This window comes from Micropterus salmoides, unplaced genomic scaffold, assembly GCF_014851395.1.
Source record: "Micropterus salmoides isolate LMB-PRFRI ecotype aquatic unplaced genomic scaffold, ASM1485139v1 Ms_hic_scaffold_4, whole genome shotgun sequence".
In the NCBI taxonomy this organism is placed as follows: domain Eukaryota; kingdom Metazoa; phylum Chordata; class Actinopteri; order Centrarchiformes; family Centrarchidae; genus Micropterus; species Micropterus salmoides.
Genome location: NW_024043372.1, coordinates 27,091,247 through 27,116,547, shown reverse-complemented (window position 1 = coordinate 27,116,547; position 25,301 = coordinate 27,091,247). Strand labels below are relative to the sequence as shown.

Below are 25,301 nucleotides of genomic sequence, written 5' to 3'. Positions count from 1 at the left end.
TTTATTTTGAGAAGAAGTTTATCCAGGCATGATTGTTCGTCATTTTAGTCATAGTGTTAACAAAAAGAGGTTTAAATATCAAATGATTTTGAAGTAATGTTATGATAATAAGTCACTAAAAGTTTAGTTAAAGGTTGAATTTCAGTGAAGGACTGAATTGAATAAAAGTTAGGCTACGGAAGAGTGGACACGCTCTAATTAGTTTTGAGGAATCATCAGTTTAATCTGCATGTCTACATCAGTAACAGCCCTGACACCAAACTACACTTATTCAAACAAAAATAACACACAGGGAAATTGAATGCCTCAGGCCTGTACAGTAACTTCACAGAGCAGTGTTGTATGAGATGTGACCTCTGGTTTATCTTAGAGAAATACAGTAGAACCCAAAGTTCAATGGCTGCATTCAGTATAAAACAGCTGTGTTGCATTACCACTCAAGACCCGGCCTCGAAGGTATTCTGTTCTCCATTTCCTAATCTATTGTGACAGATGTGCCTGATCAGAAAAGGGAAGCATTCTTTTCCACTGAGGACATGCAATGTCTACAAGAGATACAAAGACTCAGCATAAGATACTGGTATTTATTTACATCCATCGTCCCACATTAACTGTTGATAAACCATAGCTTATTTCACAGACATTTCAGATACACTTAACCCCTTTGTATCCATATGCACAATACCCAAGCAAAATGTAAATGTAAAGACTAAACGGAGAGGTACAATCATAGTTGAATGATTTACTGAATTATTCAGTAAATCATGAAACAACTTTATGACCTTTGTTCTCAATGTTTCGTGACTGCTCAAGATGCTCACATAAGCATCCATTAACCAAATGGTCAGAGCAGTCCCAGTGCTAACCAGTGTGAGGTCTTTGAAACTGCTGCACTTGTGTTTACCCAGGGCCGGTCTCTGGTCTTGGGCCATCAAGCTAAATGAGGAAGGGGCTAAAAACAGACTGTTTTGTGGGTCTGGGAGATTAACACAGCAGGCCACTGTGAACTGATTGTATGAATAGCACGCCTGCTGTGGATTGCGGCTAAGACCTGTTGAGATCCAAAATAAGTGTCCTTAGTCCTTATTTTTACCTGTCAGCTCATCATGAATTTATTCCTTTTCTTTACATTACAAAAAGACATATTTGACTATACGTATGTATGTGAATAAAAAAACTGAACTGCATATTTCAATATGCTTTACAGGTGCTAAATGAGAAAAACAAATCATATAAAGCAAATCATAATATAGAAGAAGTTCTGTACACCTCTATCCAACACCAGACAAGACTGAGGGGTATATTAAACACATTTACCTAGTATGTGATATACATGTTTCTAGAGAGATTACTGTATCTAGAATGTATATTTAGAAAGGTGAATATGTGGGGTGTATTAGTGATTTTTTTGCCAAATGGTGTGGCACTGAGGATGGTTTCAACAACTACTGAATGGGTTGCCATGAAATTTGCTGCCAGGGTACTATGTTCCCCAGCTCAATATCCTCTTGATATGACACAATGGGGAGACCTTTGAAAGGGTTCTATGTTCTCAGCAATGTTTTTTCCCCAGATCAAATGTTCAATGTTTGTTTCCCTGGGCCATCATGTTGAAATCGCACCTACAGTTTTTAGAACTTACTGACGTTATACTCCTTGAAACCTATGACCTCAAATTTGCAGGCAAGATATTTTTCTTGACTTTAGACGTTTTAGACGGATTTGCATTTGAAATGTCCATCACCCTTAAGTTCCTCTGGAATTTGAACTGCAAAGTTAGCCCAATCAATAGTTAATTTACATCAAGAGACACATATGCTCATATGACCCTGAGAACGTAGGGATGACCTTGAAATTTGGTACACATACTGAAAATATGTTGCCCAAAGGATGAATCCTTAAGACTTTGGTGATCCTATGTTCCTCTAGCGCCATCAGCAGGCTTTCACTTATCCATTGATATAGCTCTCATCTTCATGGTTCCCCCACACTACTATGGTGATCCCCTTTTCCACTTATGTCACCATGAGGTTCACATTTTTGGTTTCTGTGCATTTCTTTTGTCTGATTTGCTTCAACTTGTCACTTTGAATAAGATCAGAGGCTGACCCTCGCCTGCTACAAATATACCAGTTTAAATGAAGCATACCCTGGCCAGACATGAAACAAGTTGCAGATACTCATGCGGTGCAGACTTAATCATAGCCAGATAAAGTTGAAAGCTTTTGGTCAGGCTCACGCAAAATCTCCCTCTTGATCCTCTAAACATGACAGTTTTTCATTTACCTCAAAGCCTTATGTTAAGTGGATCTGTGGAATTGTTCATCATGTTTAGATTTTGGTGATTTAGATCTTTTGCTGCAGGTTTTAGTTTGTTAGAGATGATATTACCCAGGTAGGCCCAGTAATAATTCACTGATCTATAAGTGCACTCATGCAGAAAAGCATTAGTATCACTTTTTCATTTTTGACCTGACTCTAAAGCTGAAAACTCTTTGAAGGTTTCCAAACGAGTGCAGCGAGTGGTAAAAGGCCAAGAAAAATATCTGCCCTGTCATTTTGCATGACAGGACATGCGAATCTTCTTTTAAAAAATGAGTGTTAAAACAAGTCCAAATGGACACACCTTTGAAATTCATGGTCCATATTCACTCTCAGTGTGCCAATTTTCACACACATGTGACCTGAACTTGCAAAGTCCATACGCACATTGTAAGTACATGCACAGTGAATATGATCAAAATCTTGCATTAGTCCAGAATTAAGTATTGGTATTTATTGTAACTATTTTCAATGACAATATTGCTGCCAGGTTGGTCAAATGAAAATTCATCTTGCTGGGTAATTAACAGAGGCCATTAAAAGTCCATACAACAAAGATTTAAACCATATTCAATAGTGTTAAACAACTGCAATGCTGGGTTTTCAGTTTTATTGTTGACGTGGCTTGGTTGAAAGTTCAGTACAATTCTCATTTGAAAAAAATGTGCAGATCACACCACTCCTTTATTTATGCACTGACATTGATGTTCTGTTAAGCCTTCATTATAAGCACATAATAAAGTGTTTTTTAATTTGATCTCTGCAATCTTACTTTTGGGGTGCGGCTTTGACCCACAAGCAATTGATCAAATAAGGTCCTAAAGTACTACTAGATACAAATCCCCCTGGAACAGTTTGTTATAACGAAAGTAACACTGACCACCATCTCCTCTTGTCCTCCAGAACCCAGAGTCCCTGGACTCGTCCATCCAGAGTGCCCTTTCCGCCCTCTACCCGCCGTTCGAGGCCACAGCGCCCATCGTCCTTAGCCAGCTGTTTGCCACCATCGAGGATCGTTACCACGGTGATGCATTACAGTGCCTGCTGGACTTTCTCATCCCCTCCAAGCACCTGCTGGAGAGTGTCCAACAGGCAGCGTGTGTGAGTATGCACTCATGCACTTTTTACTCCTCTCTCTTAGAGTAAATACATAAAATGTACTAGGACTGACAGGCAGGTCGGTTTAGAAACACTTACTGCATGTTAAGATTTATTGCACTTTGTTATTCAGTTATAATTGGCATAAAAGGCTCTGCTCTTTGAGGGAGCTCTCAAAGAGTCTGCGCACCAATGGGAATCAGCTTTGAGAATCCCTTAACATATTAAATACATTATTTATAGCATGCATAATGTAATTTAATTTAGATGTAATTAAAAATGCATAGTTAACAATGCCAAAAGCTTAAATGTCGAATAAAGAGGTGGTTGATGTGGTAACAGTGAGAACTGTCACATGTATAAAGGCCATCCTATACACAAAATACATATTTTTAGATTCAGTGTGTTCAATTCCAAAAAATTATGCTGATTTTATTTTTGTCTAGGCTGGATACTCTGATGTGGTTTTCCGCTGTGAGGGCTGGCCTCTGTGTCTCCACGACAAAACCGTCATCCAGTTAGCACCTGTGAATCCTTTGCTGCTGCGTCCTGGAGACTTCTATCTACAGGTGGAACCTTTCGGGGACCAAGCGGCTCGCATCGTCCTCAAAAGTCTTCTGGAGGAGGGCTGTCGAGAAGTGGAGGAGACCCCCGTCCCTGAGACTTCCTACTCTTGCATCTTCACTGAGGAATGGCTGCAGGACATCAATGAAGGACGGCAAGGAACTCCTCTGTCACGTTGCTTGCTTTGCACAGATCAAGGAGTAGTCACGTTTCCCTGGGCTACAATCGCCATCCCAGAGTTTTTAGACAAGCCTAAAATCATGCCCACTTATCGGGAAGCTCCTCCTGAGCCAAAACAGATCTCAGTTCCCTCCCATTTTAACTCTGCAACCCTCCCGGTAGAAGCCATTTTTCTTCCTGCAAAAGACAGGATGACAGCATCTTTAAGTTCTTCCAAACTTGTCAAAATGGAACATGAAAGACGAACCTCCAAATCATGCTCTAAACCATTGATCAAACCTGTGGGTTGGGTTTCTCCTAATACCTGGGACAGTCGTAACTATCAAGAGATTGAGGGTGATTATGTAGACCTGGTGGATATCGCCAAAGGGAAGGAGTTTCTGGATGAACAGAAAGACAGCCATCCAAATCCACCCCATTCAGTTTTGTTCAAACCTGTCAGACCACCTCCACCTGTACCGCTTGGGAATAGTGTTGCCTGTGGACGCACCATTCAGTATGCAGAGGAGCCTTGTACACCGTGCAGCCAGGGAAGGCTAGGGCACGAGCCCACTGATCAAGACTTGAAGTGTAGGTACAGAGACTCGTACGTGGCCGCACTGAGAAACCCAGTCACTTTTGAGAGGGGGAGTGTAGACCTCCTGGCTGCCCTGGAGGAGGTCAGCTTTTGTGAAGAAGGAGAGTTAAGATCCAAGGGTACATTTGAAGCTCAAAGAGACAAACCTGGAAACTTGTGTAACCACTGTAATAAACCTGTGACAAGTAATGAGCTCTGCCAATACAGACACTGCTGTGAACCAATGCCAGAAAACTTTGCATCTCACCTGAAAGACCTTCCTTCAAGTTTTGAATCAGAAAACCTTATGAAGGAACCACCTGTGGTTTTGAAATCAACCCCTGGTTTAAGCCATAGTCAGAAAGTTCAGATGAAACTTATTTCCCACCAATCAGGGCATCATGCTAGTCCGCATCCGGGATCAGATGTGTTCTTGGAGAACTGTGATGGCGACACGAAACCACATCAGAAGGTGGAGGTTGTGAAACCATCAGGAAAACACAAAGTTAAGGTTAGGTCTCTGTCAACTGTGTCAGAGATATCTAAAGGGAGTCCACTTCTCTATAAACTTAACAACAGGAGCCACAGTGATATCTGCCCTGAAACAATCACCAGCATCATGCAGTGTAAGAAAGATGAACTGTTGGATCAGGTGACTCAGAAGCTGGAAAGACGGAAGTCCCCTAAAAAAGGTAAGCAGTGTAGGCAAGTTACGCTGAACATTCAAACTACTTTTTTGATACAATCTTTCTTACTGTTTTCTTTTCCTTTCTACTTTTTGACCTCACGTTGTTATTACTGCACACACAGCCATTCATTATGATCTGTTGCGCAACACCTGCAGGGCCACTGAGCATTCACATTCACTGAAACGCGACCATGACCTTGCGTGTTTGAGGGAAAATGCTACACTCCATCATAAGGACTCTTTGGAAAGATGGTTCAAAGGTCAAAGATCACACTTCAGTATGATCTTCGTCAAGGGATTCTTCCACTGTTGTCTGGGTTCTTTGGCAGTACGGCTGCATTCATGTTATTCCCATTACCGAGGGAGTGAACGGAAATAGCATGCTGCACCCGAATGAAAGGGAGGGCCTGAACCCGTTGGGTAAAAAGAAAGAGCAGAGCGTTCCTCTAATGTAGAGAGACAGCATTACATGCAAGCAGGAGGTTTCTGTGTCCCCTGCACCCGCTGGCATGCACCCTCATACCCTCAGAGCGGCATGTTGAGATCTTGACTGGAGACATGCTTGTCATGGACTATTAAAGTAGCAAAGAGAGAAAGAGCACAGGCAAGACTTTGTTGGCTCTAAGGAGAGGCCAATTAGGATGTCTGAAATCAAAGCCAGGCTTAGTAGCCAGGCAACCGCCATTTTTTGTGTCCAGTGTTTAAAGACTGTCCGTACACAGCTGTGCAGCTGCATCCATGTTGATGGACGACTATTAATAGTAAGGGATGAAGAACTGAATAATTGCTATTAGTATAAAAGGGAAAGGTTTTCTGGACAGAATATTTCAGTTAGTGAAAGTTGGTGGTTTATAGTAAATCCCAGTGCTGTTTTAGAAGAACATCCTCAAGAGACACAGTACACTGCAAAAACTAAAATCTAAGTAAGAATAATTATCTTAACTGAAGGCAAAATATACTTGTTTTTTGTCTGACAAGATAATTCTTCTTACCAGGCAGCTTTTATGTTAGAGAAAGTAACAAGTGAAATATTCTTGTTATGTTGGCAGATCATTTTGCTTATTTTAGGTAATATTTCCCCCATTTTATTGCTTTTTTCCCTTGTTTTTGAGAGCTCAGTTTTTGCAGTGTATGGTTGATTAAACAAAATTAAGTTATGAGTAACAAAAGACACACGCACAACTTTTTCTTGCAATGCTGCAATTATTCTTTGATTTTTTTGGTTTTCTTTTTAATTGGAAAATAAACATGTTTGTGTTTGCCGGCATACAGACCCTCAGTCAAGTAGGAATGAAACTCCCTCGACCACAGATGGACCAGACCACAAACTCCATAACTCAAAGATAGAGAAGCTATCTACTCCAAGAGTTCAACTTCCTTTTTCAAGTTTTGACCTGCTTGAACTGGGCATCATTTGTTTGCCAGGTACTTCATATATAACTAAATATATAACTATATAACTACTTAATATATATCTGAGCTGACCTGGATACTTTCTGATTCTGGATGAGTTCTATATCTCAAAATCCCTATAAAAATCATGTTTTACTGTACAGTTATAGCATTTCTCATTTACTAAACTGACTTTGACCACTATGCTATCTTATGGACTCACCTGGGATCTCATATCAAGTTGTGAAAGATAAGAAGGAAAAATATAACAGAGCTAATTAAGCCTCTAAAGTAAAAGTCAAATGTTCTTCAAGGTCAAACATCAAATGCAGTGGCCTTTGACTTAAAACTTCAAGATTTTAAACAATCTATTTAACAGTTTAATCTAATAACAGCATTCAGGGAAAAATGTGCAAGCGCTGAGATAATCTTGAAAAACTTTTTGAAAAACAAATATATGTCTAACTTTTCCTCCTTCTTGTAATCCATCAGGCAGCAGGGACAGGACAGGCAGGGCGGTGGTGGAGGTCCACGGTGGCAGAAAGGAGTGGATGTCCCCTCTTGTGTCAGCCCAGAATGTCTGTGAATTACTGCTCTATGTGCACTCCATACCAAGGTACTGATGCCTACATGGTATTTCTGGATCAAAAAAGAATAAATATCTGAAATTCATCAACCTGAGTCATACAGGAGAGCTTGATTCAAGCCCAATATTGGGTGGCTGTTACTGTTAGCTTATTCGTGTAGCTCCTGTGTGTGCTAGTGTGTAATAAGATGTCTGACCATAAGAGGGCAGCAGAACACCATTTGAAATATTTCTGGTGTCCAGAGGAGGCTTTGAATAATATGAGGCAAGCTTTTACATCCAGACTAAGTGACCCTTTATGGGTCATTCCTTTGTAACTTACAACTAATAAAACAATATATTTTATGCAGAATCACAATGTTCTGATGTCAATAATTCTTCCCAATATGCAGTAACGCTGACCTGCGCTGACCCTCTGCCAAAGGAGTGTCAATACTCACCCTCAGAGGTCTACTAGAGAACACCTTACAGTGTTTTTGTTTACACTGTGTTTAATGGACACTTTGAAGTTCAAAAAGCCATTCTTCCAAATAGCTTGGCCTTCATCTGTCCCCTCTAAAGAGCCATACCACAACAGTCTGTAGCCAGGCAGGCTGCCAACTGTCTGGTATGCAGCGCCTTGCTAGAATTAGCAGCCGTGTCTGATGCAGGCTCACACAACAGTAACCCAAGAAGAGGCCATTAAGAGGGGTGCGTGAAGGCGTCAAAGTGTGGAATAGGATGTGTGAAGAAGAAAGTGTGTGTATGTGAGGATGTCAGAGAGAGAGATAAAAAGATAAATACAGATTTAAGAAGTAGAATGATTAAATAAGCCTTAAAAGCCTCTTAGTCCACTGTGATGACATGTTTGACTGCGCCCTAACACAAATCAACTGTTTTGGTAGGAAAGAAGTTCGAGAGCTGGGGATGACTTTGGTCATCAATGCCAGGAAAAATCCTCCTTCGCTTCACCTCTACAAAGCTCTGCTGATGGCCCAGGTTAAAACAACAAACCTGCATGCACACGTCAGAACCAACAATGCCTAAACACACACACATTCAATCAGACACTGACAGATGTTAAATTGTCACATTCACATGTCAGGATTAGTCATTGTGTGTCTGAACGCTGAGTTACACAAGTTTAATTCAAGTTAGTGCAAAGAAGAAATGCAATAGGGGGTGCAGTACCCATTTTGCCTACTACACTGCAGTACACCCTGAAGGCTTATTGTACTTGAGGTTTCTTGTTAATTAAGAGGGTATGTTAATGATAGAATATCCTTCATCTCATAATTAAATGATCAGAGCAATGAGCGCAACTTAAACTTACATTAAATTAAAACACATGATTGAGTCTGCCCTGATTGTTTTGACTTTACCTATTGACTACCTGCTACAGGAGCAAGCTCTCCATGCTGTCCACAGTATTGTGATGCTGGTGGATAAAGACACTTGTCCTCGACCTGAAAAACAGCCAGGGTTACAGGTCAGCAATAAAAACTACTTCCATGTTTTCCTCTTTTTATATACAGTCTATAGTTTTCCTTCTATCTCTTGCCTTTTATTAGATTTGACACAGAGAAGAGTTGTACTTAAACTTAAGCTTTATTTGTCCCCGCAGGACAATTTGTTCTGCAGCAAGACACAGGACAGACACAGATGCAAGACCGAAATACATAAATACTAAATGTTAAAGGCTCTGGCTGTACAACAGAGAATTGAGAAGATAGATAGATAAGCCTAAGTGCTTTTCCTTCATGCCTAACCTTTCCTTTGTCTTTGTCAATAAGATGGACTTGGTGACTTCTATGAAATCCCTCAACAAGACAGTTGAGGCTTCCCAGCTGACCTCTGACCTGGGAGGAACCTTTACATACAGTCATACTGACTGGCTGCAGTTTCATCAGGTACAGAGTTCACTTTGTCTACCTTCAGACAGCAGGCCAATGTGACCCAAATCTGATTTTTTTGCCCATATGTGACTCAGATCTGATATTTTTATGACAGTGTAAACAGGCCAAGTCACACGGAATCTGATCTTTTCTAGTTCGGGAATTGGCCACTTCCATGTGGTCCAAATCCTATACAGACCGGATCTTTTTAAATGCGACCTCAGTCTCGACACTGGCCACTGTAGAGCAGCTGTTGTGCTGTAGATGGAGCCGCGCTGAACGAAAAAGCTCCACAAAAAGCCTTTATCAAACATGAGACTCTGTTCCTTCTCTACCTCGCTATCATCTGCTCACAAATTCCCTTTCTTATACCTGAAATCCACCGGACCAGAGCTCATTTCTGAGTTACGTGCATGCAACTTGTCCGAGCAGGCACAGAGGGGAGAGAGAGAAATGGGAGGGAGTGAGTATGGGGCAGTTGCGTTGTACAGCGCCAGAAACCGTAATGAAAAGAACAGAAAGTTGTGAGCACTTGTCCTAATTCGGGAGAAATGTGACCCGTGAGAAGACAATTAAAAACGGGAGTCTCCCACGAGGTAACCGAAGCTTTGCTGCTCCTTGTTTACTTCTGTAGCCTGCCACAGCGTGCTGCCTGTGACGTCTTATTATTCTTCTGCGCATGCGGGTCATGCGGGTCAGGCCGCGGACAGTTCACACCGGAGTATGATATGGGCCACATTAAACTATAACGTGAACTGTCAAAATAAAAAATCGGAATTGAGCATTAAGGCCTGCAGCCTATGGGGTGTCAAATGTAAAATTTCAGATACAATTCTATAGCTCATACATTTTGATTATTTAGCTCACTTTCATTACATTTAGCTAACTTTTCTTACATTTAAGACAGAAATTCATGATAAACAAGATCTTATATGCAGGTGTCAACAATATGTTTATAAAGTAAAATAAATAGTTAAATGTTAATTCTAAATGTTAAATCTAAATGTAAATGTTAAATCTAAATGTTAAATATATATCTAAATGCTAAAAGTTAAATTTAAATGTTAAATGTTAAATGTAAATGTTAAATCTAAATCTAAATGTTAAATCTAAATGTTAAATCTAAATGTTTCGAAAATATGCAAATTGACCACGGCCCCTGTCGGGTTCTCGCCCACACCACTGACCTTTGATCAGCCATGAGATCCACATGTGAAACAAAGTAAATCAGAAAGATAGATTAAGATGATGTTGGATGCTGCAAGCAGATTCTTGGACATGGTGGACATATTGGGAGAACAGACAGAGAATACACTAAGGAAAAGATTTGAGTTAATGTCATAAAATAGACAATGTTGTATATGGGTATACTTTGGGAAGAAGAAGAAAAAGAAGAAGATGATGTTGGTGATAGGAACTGTACTCCACTACTAGGAGATGTGCGGGCTGCCCTTCAGGGTGTGTAGTCCTCCCAAAGTATTCCCATATACAACATTGTCCTTTTTATGACGTTAACTAAGACTCAGTGGTCTGAGTTGGTGCTAAATATTCAAAATGTATCAGCTATAGAATTTTATCTGAAATTTCAAATTTGGCACCTCATAACAGTCTGAATGTAGCCTCTGAGTTTAAAGAACCGCTGCCACTGTGGTATGTCACAACCCACAACCAGTGTGATTAACCGTGGAGTTTCCCGGACGTTCAGAGGAGACTGCTGTTCAACCACAATTGACCCACTGGGAATAAGTCTTTCTCCACACACCCACACCAAATATTCATCATATCCGTTGTTCTTAAATGGCACATTTAGCTTGGGTCTTTGAGTCGAGGGAGGATGTGATAACAAGGAACAGTGCAAAGTCCTATCTGAAAGATTATTTAGATTGTTCATTATAGCTGAAATTACTGACTGCTGAGAGGGGGCAGATATTTTATTCTGGTCACGCATTACTGATCAGTTCAACCCTCACTGCCTTAAGTCCACTACCTGGTGTTGTGAGTATAGTATAGATCATAAAAAATATACATTATTTAATGTTAATTTGAAAATGATGACTGCAAATTAAATGTGGATGTATTTAAGGATGGGATTTATAAACCCAACTTCCTCTCTAAAATCCATAATACATTTGTTTCATCAAACCTAATTAAATACCCAAAAGACAACAATTCAAAACACTTTTTAACATACAACATGTTTCATAGATATATTCACCCTGTGATGAGGTCAACTAGTAGATAAATCTCTGTTTGAAGGAGTCCCAATCCTTAAAGGTTGAAGCAGAAGAGCTGATGTAGAAGATGGAAAGTCCTAAAGAATAGCTTCTTGATGTAGTTATACAGCAGAAATTACTATATAATGTATCTTCTATAGCTAACAGCACACTACGGGCAGTCTCCTGTGTTTGTAGTGAGGTCCGGCTAATAAGCACACCTCTGCATGTACGCTTATGGCCTTAGGATGGTGCTCTCAATATAGGCAGCAGATGGCAGATATGTGTCCCTTCTCCTCAAAGCTCTTGGTTTCATTAGGATGCATCATATTTTTGTTCACTTCCACTAAGTGTTAAAACAAATTCATTTCAGAGACTGGTTTCTTTCATGACTGACCTGCGTGGGGCAGACAGCTTATTGCAGAAGGCCATCAAGAAAGTGGATGGCAGGAAACAGGTTGACACTGCCCAGGTAAAGTGTAAATGCTCACAGTGTAATTAGTGTGGTACACATTTTGGACCAGGGCACACATGTTGACTGTGCTTTTGCTGTGATACAGGAAGTGAAGCAATGCATTCAGGAACAGAGGGCCTCAATGAAAGAGGTGCTTGAAGACGCTCGACTGGTCACTCTGCAAAGAGAAGGAGGGGCCGTACTGGCCAGAATTAGGAGAGAGGAGTTCAGATTTCCTCAGTCTGAGGACTACAGGTATTAAATAATATTTAAGTGACATACAGAGACATACATCCCAGCATGTTTACATTTTTCAAATGTCATCTGCATTGTCTTGAATTTACACAGATCAGTTGTTCTGCTTATATCTGCTTTACTAATGAAAAGCTCTGCACATCCAAACACATGTGTTTTCAGTTACTGTGGCCAGGTGTTAGTTGGGTGGAAATTACGTGTGTGTGTGTATTAATAACAATAGTAACAAATTGCAAATTGCCCCATCCCAAACAGTTTGTCGACGCCCACACTGTCCGGAGAAGAGCTCTACTTTCATAAGTCATAAGTGAAAACACCTGTGTGGGTTGGCTATGGGTGTGCGGGGCCTTTAATAATGTACATACAAAATATATGATTATTTACATTATATTACATTATAACAATGTAGAAAGATTGAATTTCCTTCACCTCAACCAGCTACAACATTAAAATGTTCCTTACTCTTTAATGCTTCTGTATTGACAAATCACATATATATATATATATGATATATGATATACATATGTATATGATAATACTTAGGCACTGTAGTTTTATTTTTAATGCAAGACTCTTATTTGTATTTTTTGTACTGTGGAAAACAGATTAATCTGTCTCACAGATAATTAGAATATCAACAACAACTGATACATAAGCATATGGTTTTGTCGATATAGTTATTTTACAATATTTGCTAAACATTTACACATTTATACTGGATTTTTTTTGTAATTACAGCAGTATGACAGCACAATTTATCAAGGCAACAAGCAATTGAAGGGCATGTGCAGAGTTATTATTTGCTAGATTTCACAGCCTTAATTAACTTATTACTTACATAACATAACTCAGATCATTGATGATGATCATGATACCTTACAGTGCAATTCTAGTTGGGTGTTATTTGTCTCGGGGTGTGTTAATGTATGTTTCACCTTCCTTGCAGAGATGCTCTGGAGTCAGTGACAAGTCTGTATAACCAGGTGGAGGAGAAGCTCCACACTCTGGTGATGAGATCAAACGAGTCACTGCAGCAGCTGGAGTTCCTCTTCAGGCTCAGAGAGATGGAGGCCATAATTAGCACGGTACTACTCGTTCGGTTTGCAGTATTAAAATCTACAGTATGTGTTGAAATAGCTAAAATGTAATAAATATGTTGGTCTCCTTTGGTACGTTTCCATTAATGTCACATTTGCCAAGTTATAAACCAACATTGTACAATTCTACATTACGTCTTGCAGGCTGGGATGTGGTTCACTACAGAAGGCGAACAGAGACTGAAGGACTCTTACACAACAGATGATACTCTGGTGTGCACTGAAAAGGCCTTGCAGCACTTTGATATGTTTCTCACTCAGTCTAAGGTATTATATCAATATAACAAAAGGTTTTTTTTATGATTTCTGTCTGTGTTTCTCTTTACTTATCAACAATTTACTTTCATTCATATTGACAGTAAATTGTAGATTCGGTACTTTCATAGAGGAAAGGGATGAAAATAAAAGTTCCACTTGACATCTTATCATTAATCCCAGGAGAAACAACAGTACGCCCTGTCACTAGTGAAGGAGGCAGAGGGAGTTGTTGGCATGAGTGATTCCAGCCCTGCAACTGAGATTTTTCGGACTCTGGTCAGCACTTTCAAATCCAATATGGATGATTTTATGCTGCGGGCAGAGCAGAGGTACAAAGAACTGGGTGCACTGGTGCATGTGCACCGCTTCTGTGAGCAGGTTTGTATATTATCGTTGCTCCATGTTTTTTCACCCATTTGACATTTCTAATTTAAGTCTCTTTCTTTCTTCACTTGACCTTTGTGTACATCTCTCTGAGTGATTTGTGTTAACCTCTAAATCTAACATGGCTCACTTTTCTTTCTCTCTCGAGGCTTCCACCCTGGCCAAAGAATGCAGTCATTTTTTGGAGAAGGTTGAGCAGGGGTGTTACTCAGCTCAAACCTTGAGTGCACTCCAGATGTATGAAGAGAGATTAGGTGGCGAATTCTCCACCCTGCACTTTCAGTCTCTGAAAGCTAAGGCCTGTGCTGTGGGATCAGGGGCCCCTGGGGTAATAAGTGTGTGGAATGCAGCCTTGGTCCAGTGCCAAGAAGTCAGGCAGCGTCTTGAGGAGATTCAGAAGAAGAAAGTCGTAGATAAGATTCAGATCCAGAAAACCACAGCTGCAAGCCCTCAAGGGGAAGATGGAGTAATGGAGAAGAGGGAGTTAAGGAGTGAGGTGAATGAATGCTCCCCGACCCAGCAGCTAACCTCTCAGAAAGAGGTAGACAAAATCTCAGAAAGTAAAGGAGAAGCCACCACTACTGCATGCTTCAACCACCATTTTAAACCTGACTTGAAGGCGAGCGAGAAAGGAGAAGCCCACGCACAGGAGTTACCTGAAGCACCAGTTAAAAATGAGAAGATGACTCCTGTTTTTCCACAAACCGGCGGCTGTCATCCAGAAAGCAAATGGAGGCCAAGAGAGCACCACAGCGAGGCAGATCTGAGGAGCACAGACTCCGTTGAAGGGGGAGAGGATTTCCCATCACACGAACCTTTGGGTCGGTCCCATAGTGAGGGCTCATGTGTGAGCTCTCATTTGGCGAGCAACTCTGGCTTTTTACCTTTGAATGTACGACACAAGCACTGTCAGAGCATGATGCAGCCACTGGAACAAAATCTGCAGCCTGTCCAAAATCTGACCATTTCCCATAACGAGAGTTTACAGTCAGGAAACCTGAGCTGCGAGTCAAAAAGAGACAGTAATGAAGCGGCGGGTGAAGGATACAAAGCCTCCACCCATAGCCCGAAAGATTTAAAGACCCCAGAGGCATTACTCACACCAACAGAAAACAATGGCAGCAATGTTCTGTAAGTAATACTCCCCCTCCCTCAGCTGTAATCTAAAGCACAGAGAGATGGTATCCAGGAAGAATTTCATAGGTTACATTCATGAATTGCTAGTTGTTCACTAGATTCAGAAACAATTTCATCATACCCATAAATAAATAATGTAAAACTGAGTATAACCCCAGCTCACCTGAGTTTACTTATGAGCTTAAATAAAAGCAACAATTTTATATTTTTCATTTCCTAAATGTGGATCAGGAAACTGCGGAGGATCATGGAGGAGCTTCAGTCAACAGAGAGGGAGTACGTGAAAGCTCTGGGTTACGTTCGAGAGCACTACTTCCCCGAGCTGGAGAGGGCCGACGTCCCTCAGGACCTCAGGGGCCAGAGGGGGAGCGTCTTCGGTAACTTAGAAAAACTGCACGACTTCCATCGACATCACTTCCTCAACGAGTTGGAGAGCTGCGTGAATGAACCCTTCAGAGTGGGACGCTGCTTCCTACGACATGTAGGTGCCACGTGTCTTATTGGCTGTGCACAAAAGTATTGAATTTGAATAACTGCAAGTGCAGTGCACTTTGTTCAGGAAATATGCCAATTTTGAAACACTTATGTTCTAATTTCGACAATAATATTTTAAAATTGTAATAAAAAATATTATTAAGTAAATTTACTGTTTCTTAAACCTAAGTAATTGTTTCCATGACACAGCCAGGTTTTGGCAGATGGGAGTGTGTGTAATTTATAGTTGTGGTCCATGGTTTCTTGTTTTGAACCAAAACCATGATAATTCAGCGTAATCGACTGCTAACAAATGCCCTTCCAGATGTTCCTTAAATGTAGACTGGTGCTATGTCTTCAGCTTCCTGGGAATCAAACACATTCATTAGAAATAAGGAGTATATGTTGCTCATGCAGCTGTGAACTGCTATGGTACACTGTGGAGTCTACAATTTACACTGTGACACATGCATTGGTGGTGATAATGATGCTGAGTAATGGTCTTTATTTATCCCTTTTATTTTAGAGAGAGAGCTTTGCTTTGTATGCCCTTTACAGCAAGAACAAACCACAGTCTGATAGTCTGCTCATCAATCATGGACAGGCTTTCTTCAAGGTGAGAACAACTGCCAGCCTCCCTTTGCTCTTCTTTCTCTCATTTCTCTTCTCAAAACCACATCATGATTTTTTTTACACAAGAGGAGAGAGAATTATGTATTTCAACAAGATCAGAGTGTATGCTAGCTGTGTTGTGAGGCTGTACTTAGGCAAAGTTTTGCTATGAGCTAAACGGCCACATCCACTTGCTCACAATGACAATGCCAACATGCTGATGTGTAATATTTACCATGTTCACCGTCTTAGCTTACTGTGTTAGCATGCTGACATTTGCTAATTAGCACTGCACACAAAGTACAGCTGTCATTAGATTTGCAGGTATTCCATCATAAATAAAGGGACAAAATAAAGTTTTGACTTGATGATCAGGGTAGAATTATTCATCCTGTTGGAAACATGAATATCTGCACCAAATTTCATTGCATTAACTGTAAGAGAAGAAATTTCACTGAATGGCAAAATGTTATTGAGATAGACAGATCCTTTGAGCCTAGCTGCTAGCATGGCTAATGAAATGACCAATTATGTTTAGTCACATCACTGTCTCTTAATCTACACTTCTTTCCAAATAAGTGCAGTGCATCTCTGTACACCATTTTAAGGGAGACCTATTATAGTGCATTTCCAGTCATATATTGTAGTTCTGTGACTCCTGTATGGCAACTTTGCATGATTCAAAGTTCAAAAAAATAATTTTCTATCTTATCCTGGCTCTTCATGTAGGCTTTCATTACAGCCTCTGTCTGAAAAAAGCTGTAGATGCTCCTGTCTTTTTAAGGCCCCCCTCTCAAAGCCTGTCTTTTGATTGGCCAAGACCTGAACCATAATACCAGGCTGTTGTTGCTGCTGAGCCTACAGACAGACTGAGCATAGCTGTGCAAATGACCATATTGTATGGAATGCCGGCTCCATGAGTGTCCTCACTGGGAGCCGTTGGTAGAAAAAGCAGTTGAAAACAGAGCTTCAGAACAGCAAGAAATCTCAGGTTTAGGGTCGCAGGGATCTCTTTTAAATACTTTAACCTCATTATTAGAAGAACATCCAACATTGTAACATAGTAGATAAGTCATAAAATATGGAGATGCATAATAGGTCTCCTTTAATCCTGAAGGATATTGTGGTGTATAACATATGTGCATTTGACCATTACAGTTTAACATAATACTCTGCAGCTGGAGAGAGGGACAGTGAACCCTTAAGGGGAAGTAATGATTGATGGGTGTGCAAAGAGTGAACCCTTCTATGGAATTTGACCTCTGACCCAGTGGTAGGGGGAGTAGAGATTAGTGTGTATGAAGGGACTGTGCCCTTATATGGTTTTTAGCAGAGACCTAAACATGTCCTATATAAGCTGTGTTCGATGTACAGAGAGACAGAGTGGCCATCGGGCTGGGTCACTCTCCAAGCTGCTGCAGAGCTTGTAATTGATGCTGAATTCCTTGATGTAATAAACTTTTACGATCAAGAACAGTGTCAAGCGGATTTCTTCTCAACACATCATCGCAGCATTATCGTTCGGACACCACAATATCCATCCATTTAACATTGTGTGTTCTCCAACTTAGCTTTCACAGTATCCTGATAGCTGTTAGCAGTGCATTTTTAGCACTGCTGCAGGTTCACTGGTCGCTCTGTGTCCTCTCTTCATACACCAGCAAAAGCAGCTAAAGCTCGGGGATAAGATGGATCTGTGGTCGTACCTGCTGAAGCCTGTGCAGCGGATCAGTAAATACAGCCTGCTGCTGCAGGACATGATGAGGGAGTGTGGTCCTGAACAAACCAGAGAGATGGCTGAGATCAAGGCCGCCCTGGAGGTCATCCACTTCCAGCTCCGCCACGGCAACAACCTACTGGCCATGGACGCCATCCAGCACTGTGATGTAAAACAGCCTGTTTCTTTTTACTTTTGTGTCATATTGTGAACCCGAAATGTCAAAACCACAAATGCAGTACATGTATATTGTATAGATACAGAATGTACGGTACTCCAGCAATAAGCAACACCACTGGAATATTTCCTGCGATGAGGAAAGAGGTAGACAAACACACCTGACATCCCTCAATAAAAGATGATGTGTAGTGAGGGTGGTGTGTAGTGTAGTGCACCATTTATTTTGCAAGTTTGGCTTTGTATGATACTGTTGATTAATCATGATTAATCTGTGATGGGATGGGATGAGATGGATGAACAGAGATCAGGGAAAAGTATTTTATTTTCCATGGAATGTAAAGGGAGGTGTGTGCGTGGGATGATGATCTGGAGCTTGATTTTCTGGTGAGCAGAGCCAAAGGGAAAGGGGTTGGATTCACTGGAATTTCGTTGGTTATCTAGTGAACTTTATGGCCTCTCAAAGAAATAAGAAGAACAAGTTCCCAATATGTTAAGTGTTATATTACATAATGTATAATACAATGTTTATATATATAATGTGAAATGTATATGTATATGTATATGTAAAATGTATATGTATATATATACATGTATATGTATATATGTATAGATATATTATGAATGTTGTTGGGTGTTTTTTTTACTGTTCTTGAAGAACTTTGTTGCATTTTTGCTGACTACACTTACCAGCCTCAGTGACGTCTTCGTTTGTATACTACAGGTTAATCTGAAGGAGCAGGGACAGCTGATACGCCAGGATGAGTTCTTGGTGACATTTAGGAAGAAAAGATGTTACCGCCACATTTTTCTCTTTCAAGAACTCATCCTCTTTAGCAAGACCAGGAAGACGGATGTAGGGAATGACACATACATCTACAAGCAGTCGTTCAAGGTGCACATATTGCTGACACACACTCAGTTTGAAATGTTCAAATGTATTACAATGTGCCATAAGTAGCAGTAAATACAGCAATAGAAGGTTTCAGTAATGCAACTACTTCCTCTTTACTTCCTATTACTCAACATTTACATGGAAAACCTAGTCACTTTGATGGGGTGGAGAACTGGTCATTCAACCCTGTGTCACATATTAGAATGAAAGTTAAAAAATTATTTGAATAGTACTAAATATTTAATATAGAAAATAATAATTCATTACATTGAAGAAAATGAAACAGCAGTAAAATAACTTACAGCTGCAGAATCAGTTCTTTAAAGTACTTTAACTTAATTTTGTATTATAACCGAGAGTATATATTAGACTAACACCTATCTGAGCTAACCCATTAACATTATGGATCCGCTCTGAGCTGCAACCTTATGCAAAACAGTCAGAAGCCAACCACTACCACCCGGTCAATATTGTTGTTGCTTTGGCCTGATTTGTAAAAAATCACTGTCCTTCAGATGGCCGCCCCCCCCCCCCCCCCCCACCTTCTTCTGAGATTCACTCTTTTTCACCACATACATAACATTTATTGCGCTGTCCTTTCCATACACTCTCATAGGCTTTCTTACACATCGCATTGCAACATTTGTATTGCTACACTATACAAGCCCAAAAAAAATAGTCATGCAGTCTTGTCTGTGTTTAAAGAAACTTGCCAAACTGCTTGCAATATTTTAAATTGCTGTTGTACATGATTTTTGTTGACATTTAGACATCAGATATAGGCCTGACCCAAAACAGCGGTGACAGTGGCCTGTGTTTTGAGATCTGGTTCAGGAAGAGGAAAACCCAGGACACATACACACTTCAAGCAGGTAGCCTGGAAGTGAAGGCCGTCTGGACCAAGGACCTGGAGCGGATCCTGTGGGAGCAGGCTATACACAACAGAGGTAACAAATACTCACTAATCAATTAAACACACAGTGGTTATGCTCAGGTTACAGATTGGTTACAAGTTGTATCTTCAAACAAATGCATAGCAAATCGTAGCAACAAAAAAGGCTCATTGATAGAGCCTGGTATATGAATATATTATGAATATATTAACATTTACACCGCCTTTGTATGCATACGTAAGAACTTGACAATAATTTAATGGTCAGTAACAATTATTTTGGAATGAATGTGTTTATTATGTTAAAAGACAGAAAACTAAAACAGCAGTTCTGATTGCAGAATAGAGACAACCATCTGCTGCACCCATTTATTTAAAGTATTTTTGACATTTCAAAGTCTGTGACAATGACATTTCAATTGTCAATGTGTATTCAACTTGTACATGTGTGTGTTTTTTAGAGGTCCGTATGCAGGAGAGAGTGTTCATGGGTATTGGCAACAAGCCTTTCATGGACATCCAGCCCAGTGATGCAGCTATCAATGACAGAGCTGTAAACTATGTACTGATGGGAAGAGGTAAAACAGGTTTAACTTAGTTATTGATTGAACTTTCATTTTATTCAGTGGATATTGTGTTATTTTTTGATCCCCCTTTCACTTTTCCCAGTTTATCACCCTCCAATGAAACATATTCTCACCTGGTCTCTGCAGAATACAAGGTGCTATCCGCTGTGGGATCATGTGGTTCACAGAATGGGCTTCATGGGGGGCGTCCCAAATCTGTTGGTTCAGGAAGCAGTTCATCTTCCTCCTCTTCCTCTGGAAGAGGTTCCCTGTCCCCTGTGGGATACCTGTGTGGGCCAAAGCGGAAAGTGGTTTCTGGGGGCCTTGGAGGATACGTATCGCCACCTGGAGCTCTGGAGGAGGATGACCTGGACCATGAGAGTGGGAGTCAGAACTTATTGTGTGAGTTTAGCGTGTAGAACTAAGCAAATATGTTCTTAACTTATATATGACCAGAATGTTGATGATGTTTAATGCAAATGGACTAGAGGTTTAGTTGCAATGGTAGACCCAGAAACCTACCATTGACATAACAGTGTGTAATTAAGGGCCCCTGAACGGCTGCTGAGTATCATGTTTCTAGCCTGAAGACACTTTTATAGTTTTATTGCCCTCCAACGAGGTCAGAGGTCGGGGTCAACGGTTAAAGGCATCCAAGGACATTTCAGAAGGGAAGCTGTTTGCTGACATAGTGTTTGAACCTTGGCTTTCCAGTTAAAAATTTTACCTAACCACTAAGTCACACAGGATTGAATCATCCATCCGTCCAGCAAAGTCTTCTCTTTGTTCCAGTGGACAGCTCTGAGTCATCAGGAGAAAGTGTAAGTGGCTTCAGCAGTTCCAGCCACAGCTACCAGTCTGCTATTGGAGGAGAGGTGGAGGACGCCTCCTCGGTCTGTGCCTCCACAATCACTGTTAAGGAGGCGGCGGTTGCTCATGGAACTGAGGCCTCTGCAGTCTTCCACAAACCAAATGCTCTGGCAGTATCCCCAGAAAAAACCCAACCACCACCCAAGCCCAAACCTAAACCACAATACCAGGCTAAGGATCTGCCCTGTGGCAAGGTGCAGTCCAAAGCTTACAACCAGTAATTGAGTAATTGTACATATGGTTAAAAACATTAGAAATGCAAAGTACCTCATGTAACCTGAAAGTGAATTACACACAGATCATCACTCACTTATTAAATTATCTCTGTCATACATAATTCTGCATGCTAGATGTATTTTCTTATGTCAGCGATCAATCTTCTCCAAATTGATAATGTTTCTTTTGACTCTTTCAGGTTCAGAACGCTAGTGTTGGAAAATCCACTGAGGTTTGACCTGTGCGATACGGTACGCCATATTACAATTATACATCACCCATCTTTAAGTAACAAAAAAAAAATGGATTAAAAAGTGAAGAAAATGCTTACAAATTAATAATGGGAGTGATGGAATGTATGTGAATTGAAAAATTTGTGATACATTGTCAATTGATTTGATAAACTTGATTGCCATTTTATTTGAAACAGTACTGCTCTGATAATCAATTGGATTGTGTCTACTGCAGAGGTGGGGTACTAAAATATTCTTCTTCAGGTAAAGTACAATTACTTTGAGGAAGTTTTAAAGTTACTAAAGTTACCGGTTTAAAAATCTACTCATGTAAAAGTATTTAAGTATAAATTTACTCAGAGTAAACCTTACTTAGTTACTTTTTTAACCTCCTAAAATATATTTATACTGATTTAATATATATTGAATACTTATTATACTTATTTAGTTAAATTGCAGTCTTTTGCGATTTGATAAGGGCACAAAGCCATATTGATTATTTGATTTTTGTTTGACAGATACTTTGCAAAAGCAATGGTGCAAAACAACGTTGAAGACCTTTTATATTATAATGCAAAGTTTTGAGAATGTTTCGCTTCATTATGAAACTGTGGCGTAACAGATTAGAGTCTGGCGGGCCGCACTGAACTGGGAAAATAGGAAACACAGGACAGTATATGAAGTCATATCCCTATTTATATTCAAACAGGTGGTAATTTTAATGGGACATCATAAGTGCTGGCATAATTCATTTATAATTAATATGTATATATTGTTATTACGTGCGGACTGTAATAAGTCATTTTTTATGTTACTTTTAATCTTTATTTTAGGTTGCCCTTACCAGCAGGTTGCTAGTGCCAACCACTGAGGTCTTTTTGGCTAATTTGAGCAAAGCCTCTTATCAAACTATAAAAACTTCTTTTTAACCACCTGTGGTACATGCAGGGTGTGAATGTGGGAGCCAGGGAGAGCTTGGCTTCTCTTAATAAGACATGACATGCTATTTTTGCCATTCATTTCTATGTATCACCATGGATCATGCTGTACAATCAGGAGCGTTGGGCTTCATCCAGTCAGAGGGAACGATCACCGCAAGATTCATGTGCTACTGCAGCTGAGGACTCTCGGTAGCAAATGTCATAATCAGTCCTGTCTTTGAGTCACGCGCAAATGCATTTTTTTTACTCAGTAACTGCTGTGATTTAAAATGTAGCAAAGTACTTACTTCAGACATAGCATACTTAAGTAAAAGTAAAATTACAGGTTATAAAAACAACTTTAAAAAGTACAAGTACACAAAAAAACTACTCAATTACAGTAATGCGAGTAATTGTAATTCGTTATTTTCCACCTCTGGTCTACTGTCTTCCATTCATCTTTCACATAGCCTATACCCAATTGACATTTATTGTTTACAGCAAGCAATGGTAGACAGTAGACAGCCCGGTTGATTATCAGAGCTATACTGTTCTAGTTTATCAAATCAATGTTTATCACTTTCAATTCAAATAGCCTACATTTCATCACATCCATTTTTAATTTGCAAGCATTTTCATCACATCCACATCATTCAGCTCTTCTTTGTTGCTCCCACCCTTGAGGCCACTCTCCTTAAATGATAGATTTTGTGTAGTGAATGATGAATGATAAATTCAAGACGGGGAAAATTATGAAATGTGACTGTTCTAATCAAATCAGCTTTAAATGAACCAAATCACTTGATAATTTATAACTCCATTTTTCATTTCACGTTCATTTTTAACCCTCCATGTTTCGATGCACATGCATTTTCAGCACCTCCATTTTTATCTATACATTTTATATTTTGTAAACTAGTATAATGATACAGCTACTTTTTGTATAGTTAGTTATTATGTGTATATGAATAATAAACTATTAGTTAAAAGATTTTTTTTTTCTACAGATTTGAAGACAACCCAAGAAAAGCTGAGAGCAGTCTGTTGGTATCAGCGTTGAAGATTAAACTATTTAAACAGACTTGTAATCTTTTACCACTCTGTAAATAATTATTTTTAATCTCACCACTAAAACAACAGTTCAGGAAAATGTCCATAAATAGACTGTATTTTGAACCTTTGGGCTGCATACCTGACATGGCTTTGCATAGTGTGTTGTAAATCAGTCTAGTTTCATAACTCATGCAAAGCATCATAGAGTTGTCAGACTTTTCCTGTTATTGAAAACATAACGCTTAACTTTACAGTAGCCAAAGAATGTGGCTAAATAATCCTGGTGAAATAATGTGACTTTTATAAACATGCCTCATCCCTATCACAGAGGTGTTTAATAAAATCTTGTGATGGTGTTTAAAGGATTGTATCACAAAGGCAGTAAACACCTCAATTCCACGTTTTATGTCCCAAATGTATTGTCTTTGTACAGATTTATCCAACATAATTACAACATATCCGTCTTACTTATTTCCTCTTAAAGTGAAACACATTCACTCTGTCCATTCTTGATTAACAGTTTTGTATAAACTAATATGTTACTGATATGAAGATAATGATCTATGTAACAGTTGTATGGTTTTCTATTTGATATACAGACTATTTGCAGTGATAATAAATATGCTGTCTTTGATCTGTTTTTTGTTTTTTTTTTTGCAATAAACATAACCAACATGCTAACAGTCAGCTTGAAATCTTTAAACTCAAATGTTGGTGTCTAGCGAGTTAAGGCTTAAATGCATTAAACTGGTGAGAATGATCTTTATTGGTAAGAGAAAAGAGCAGATTCACACATTAGTATTCACATTTAATAACTGAATCTAACTAATGTTAAATTCCCCACCGGGCAACCATCTCTTCACAAAAGGGAAAACTGATTGCCAATTAATCAATTTAGTCTCGATCTGAAGTTTCTGCAGAGTTATTGTCTCTTGTACAGTGACAGAAAAGCATCATACACACAAATCACATAAGAACCAAGGTCTTAATAAATTAAATGTTTAATTAAATACACACACACTAAAAAAATAACTATATCAGACATACAAGTGAACAGAAAAATGTAACCATGAATGATTGGTGAACACAGCGAACCAATTGAAAGCAGGAATGCTATTAATAATATTTACCACTTAAATCAATCGTCAAGGTACAATGCGTCATTCCTGGCCACATGCTCCCTAACAAGGCAGCATTTCACCTCCTCCTCCCCCTCTACCAGGGTCCTCTGCTCTTTACTAATCACCTTTAATGCTAGAGCTTAACTTTATAATAACCTTGTAAATTCAGTTTTAAATGTTTTCTTGGATTAGCGGGGTGTCACTTCTTCTGCAACAATGAAGTTAAAAGGAACATCACCTTGTGTAATGATCTGCGGGGATGGGCTTCTCTCTGTCTCTCTGTTTAGACACAACTTACATTTACTATTTGTTGTAGGTACAGTGGGTGAACAGATAAAAAAAAAAAGAAATGGTTGACAAGCATGGGACACATATTTCATCATTTATCAGAATCAGATCATTTGCATAATATGTAATATATTGTTTGTAGTAGATTATCAGTGTGTTTTCTTGCCAGATTCCCTTGAAAGGAAAGGACGTGGATTGAAAGTCAAAAG

General features: G+C 39.6%; 1 protein-coding gene across 2 annotated transcripts in view; it reads left to right on the top strand.

The window, feature by feature from the left end:
• quo (quattro) overlaps positions 1 to 24,317 on the top strand; it is a 31,846-nt gene extending 7,529 nt beyond the window's left edge. Inside the window, exons 2-24 of one of the 2 annotated variants that reach the window (XM_038697928.1) lie at positions 3,226 to 3,423; positions 3,867 to 5,412; positions 6,681 to 6,833; positions 7,293 to 7,416; positions 8,271 to 8,364; positions 8,768 to 8,854; positions 9,159 to 9,275; positions 11,847 to 11,945; positions 12,034 to 12,182; positions 13,129 to 13,267; positions 13,424 to 13,546; positions 13,718 to 13,915; positions 14,070 to 15,052; positions 15,290 to 15,539; positions 16,059 to 16,148; positions 17,806 to 18,030; positions 18,763 to 18,933; positions 19,703 to 19,880; positions 20,287 to 20,403; positions 20,539 to 20,793; positions 21,184 to 21,455; positions 21,677 to 21,728; positions 23,638 to 24,317. In XM_038697928.1, coding sequence (XP_038553856.1) covers positions 3,226 to 3,423; positions 3,867 to 5,412; positions 6,681 to 6,833; positions 7,293 to 7,416; positions 8,271 to 8,364; positions 8,768 to 8,854; positions 9,159 to 9,275; positions 11,847 to 11,945; positions 12,034 to 12,182; positions 13,129 to 13,267; positions 13,424 to 13,546; positions 13,718 to 13,915; positions 14,070 to 15,052; positions 15,290 to 15,539; positions 16,059 to 16,148; positions 17,806 to 18,030; positions 18,763 to 18,933; positions 19,703 to 19,880; positions 20,287 to 20,403; positions 20,539 to 20,793; positions 21,184 to 21,455; positions 21,677 to 21,715 — 5,607 coding nt within the window. In that variant the 3' untranslated portion in view covers positions 21,716 to 21,728; positions 23,638 to 24,317. The remainder of the gene's footprint in view (positions 1 to 3,225; positions 3,424 to 3,866; positions 5,413 to 6,680; positions 6,834 to 7,292; positions 7,417 to 8,270; positions 8,365 to 8,767; positions 8,855 to 9,158; positions 9,276 to 11,846; positions 11,946 to 12,033; positions 12,183 to 13,128; positions 13,268 to 13,423; positions 13,547 to 13,717; positions 13,916 to 14,069; positions 15,053 to 15,289; positions 15,540 to 16,058; positions 16,149 to 17,805; positions 18,031 to 18,762; positions 18,934 to 19,702; positions 19,881 to 20,286; positions 20,404 to 20,538; positions 20,794 to 21,183; positions 21,456 to 21,676; positions 21,729 to 23,637) is intronic. The other variant, XM_038697929.1, reaches the window with a different exon arrangement.
• Positions 24,318 to 25,301: the final 984 nt, after the last annotated feature.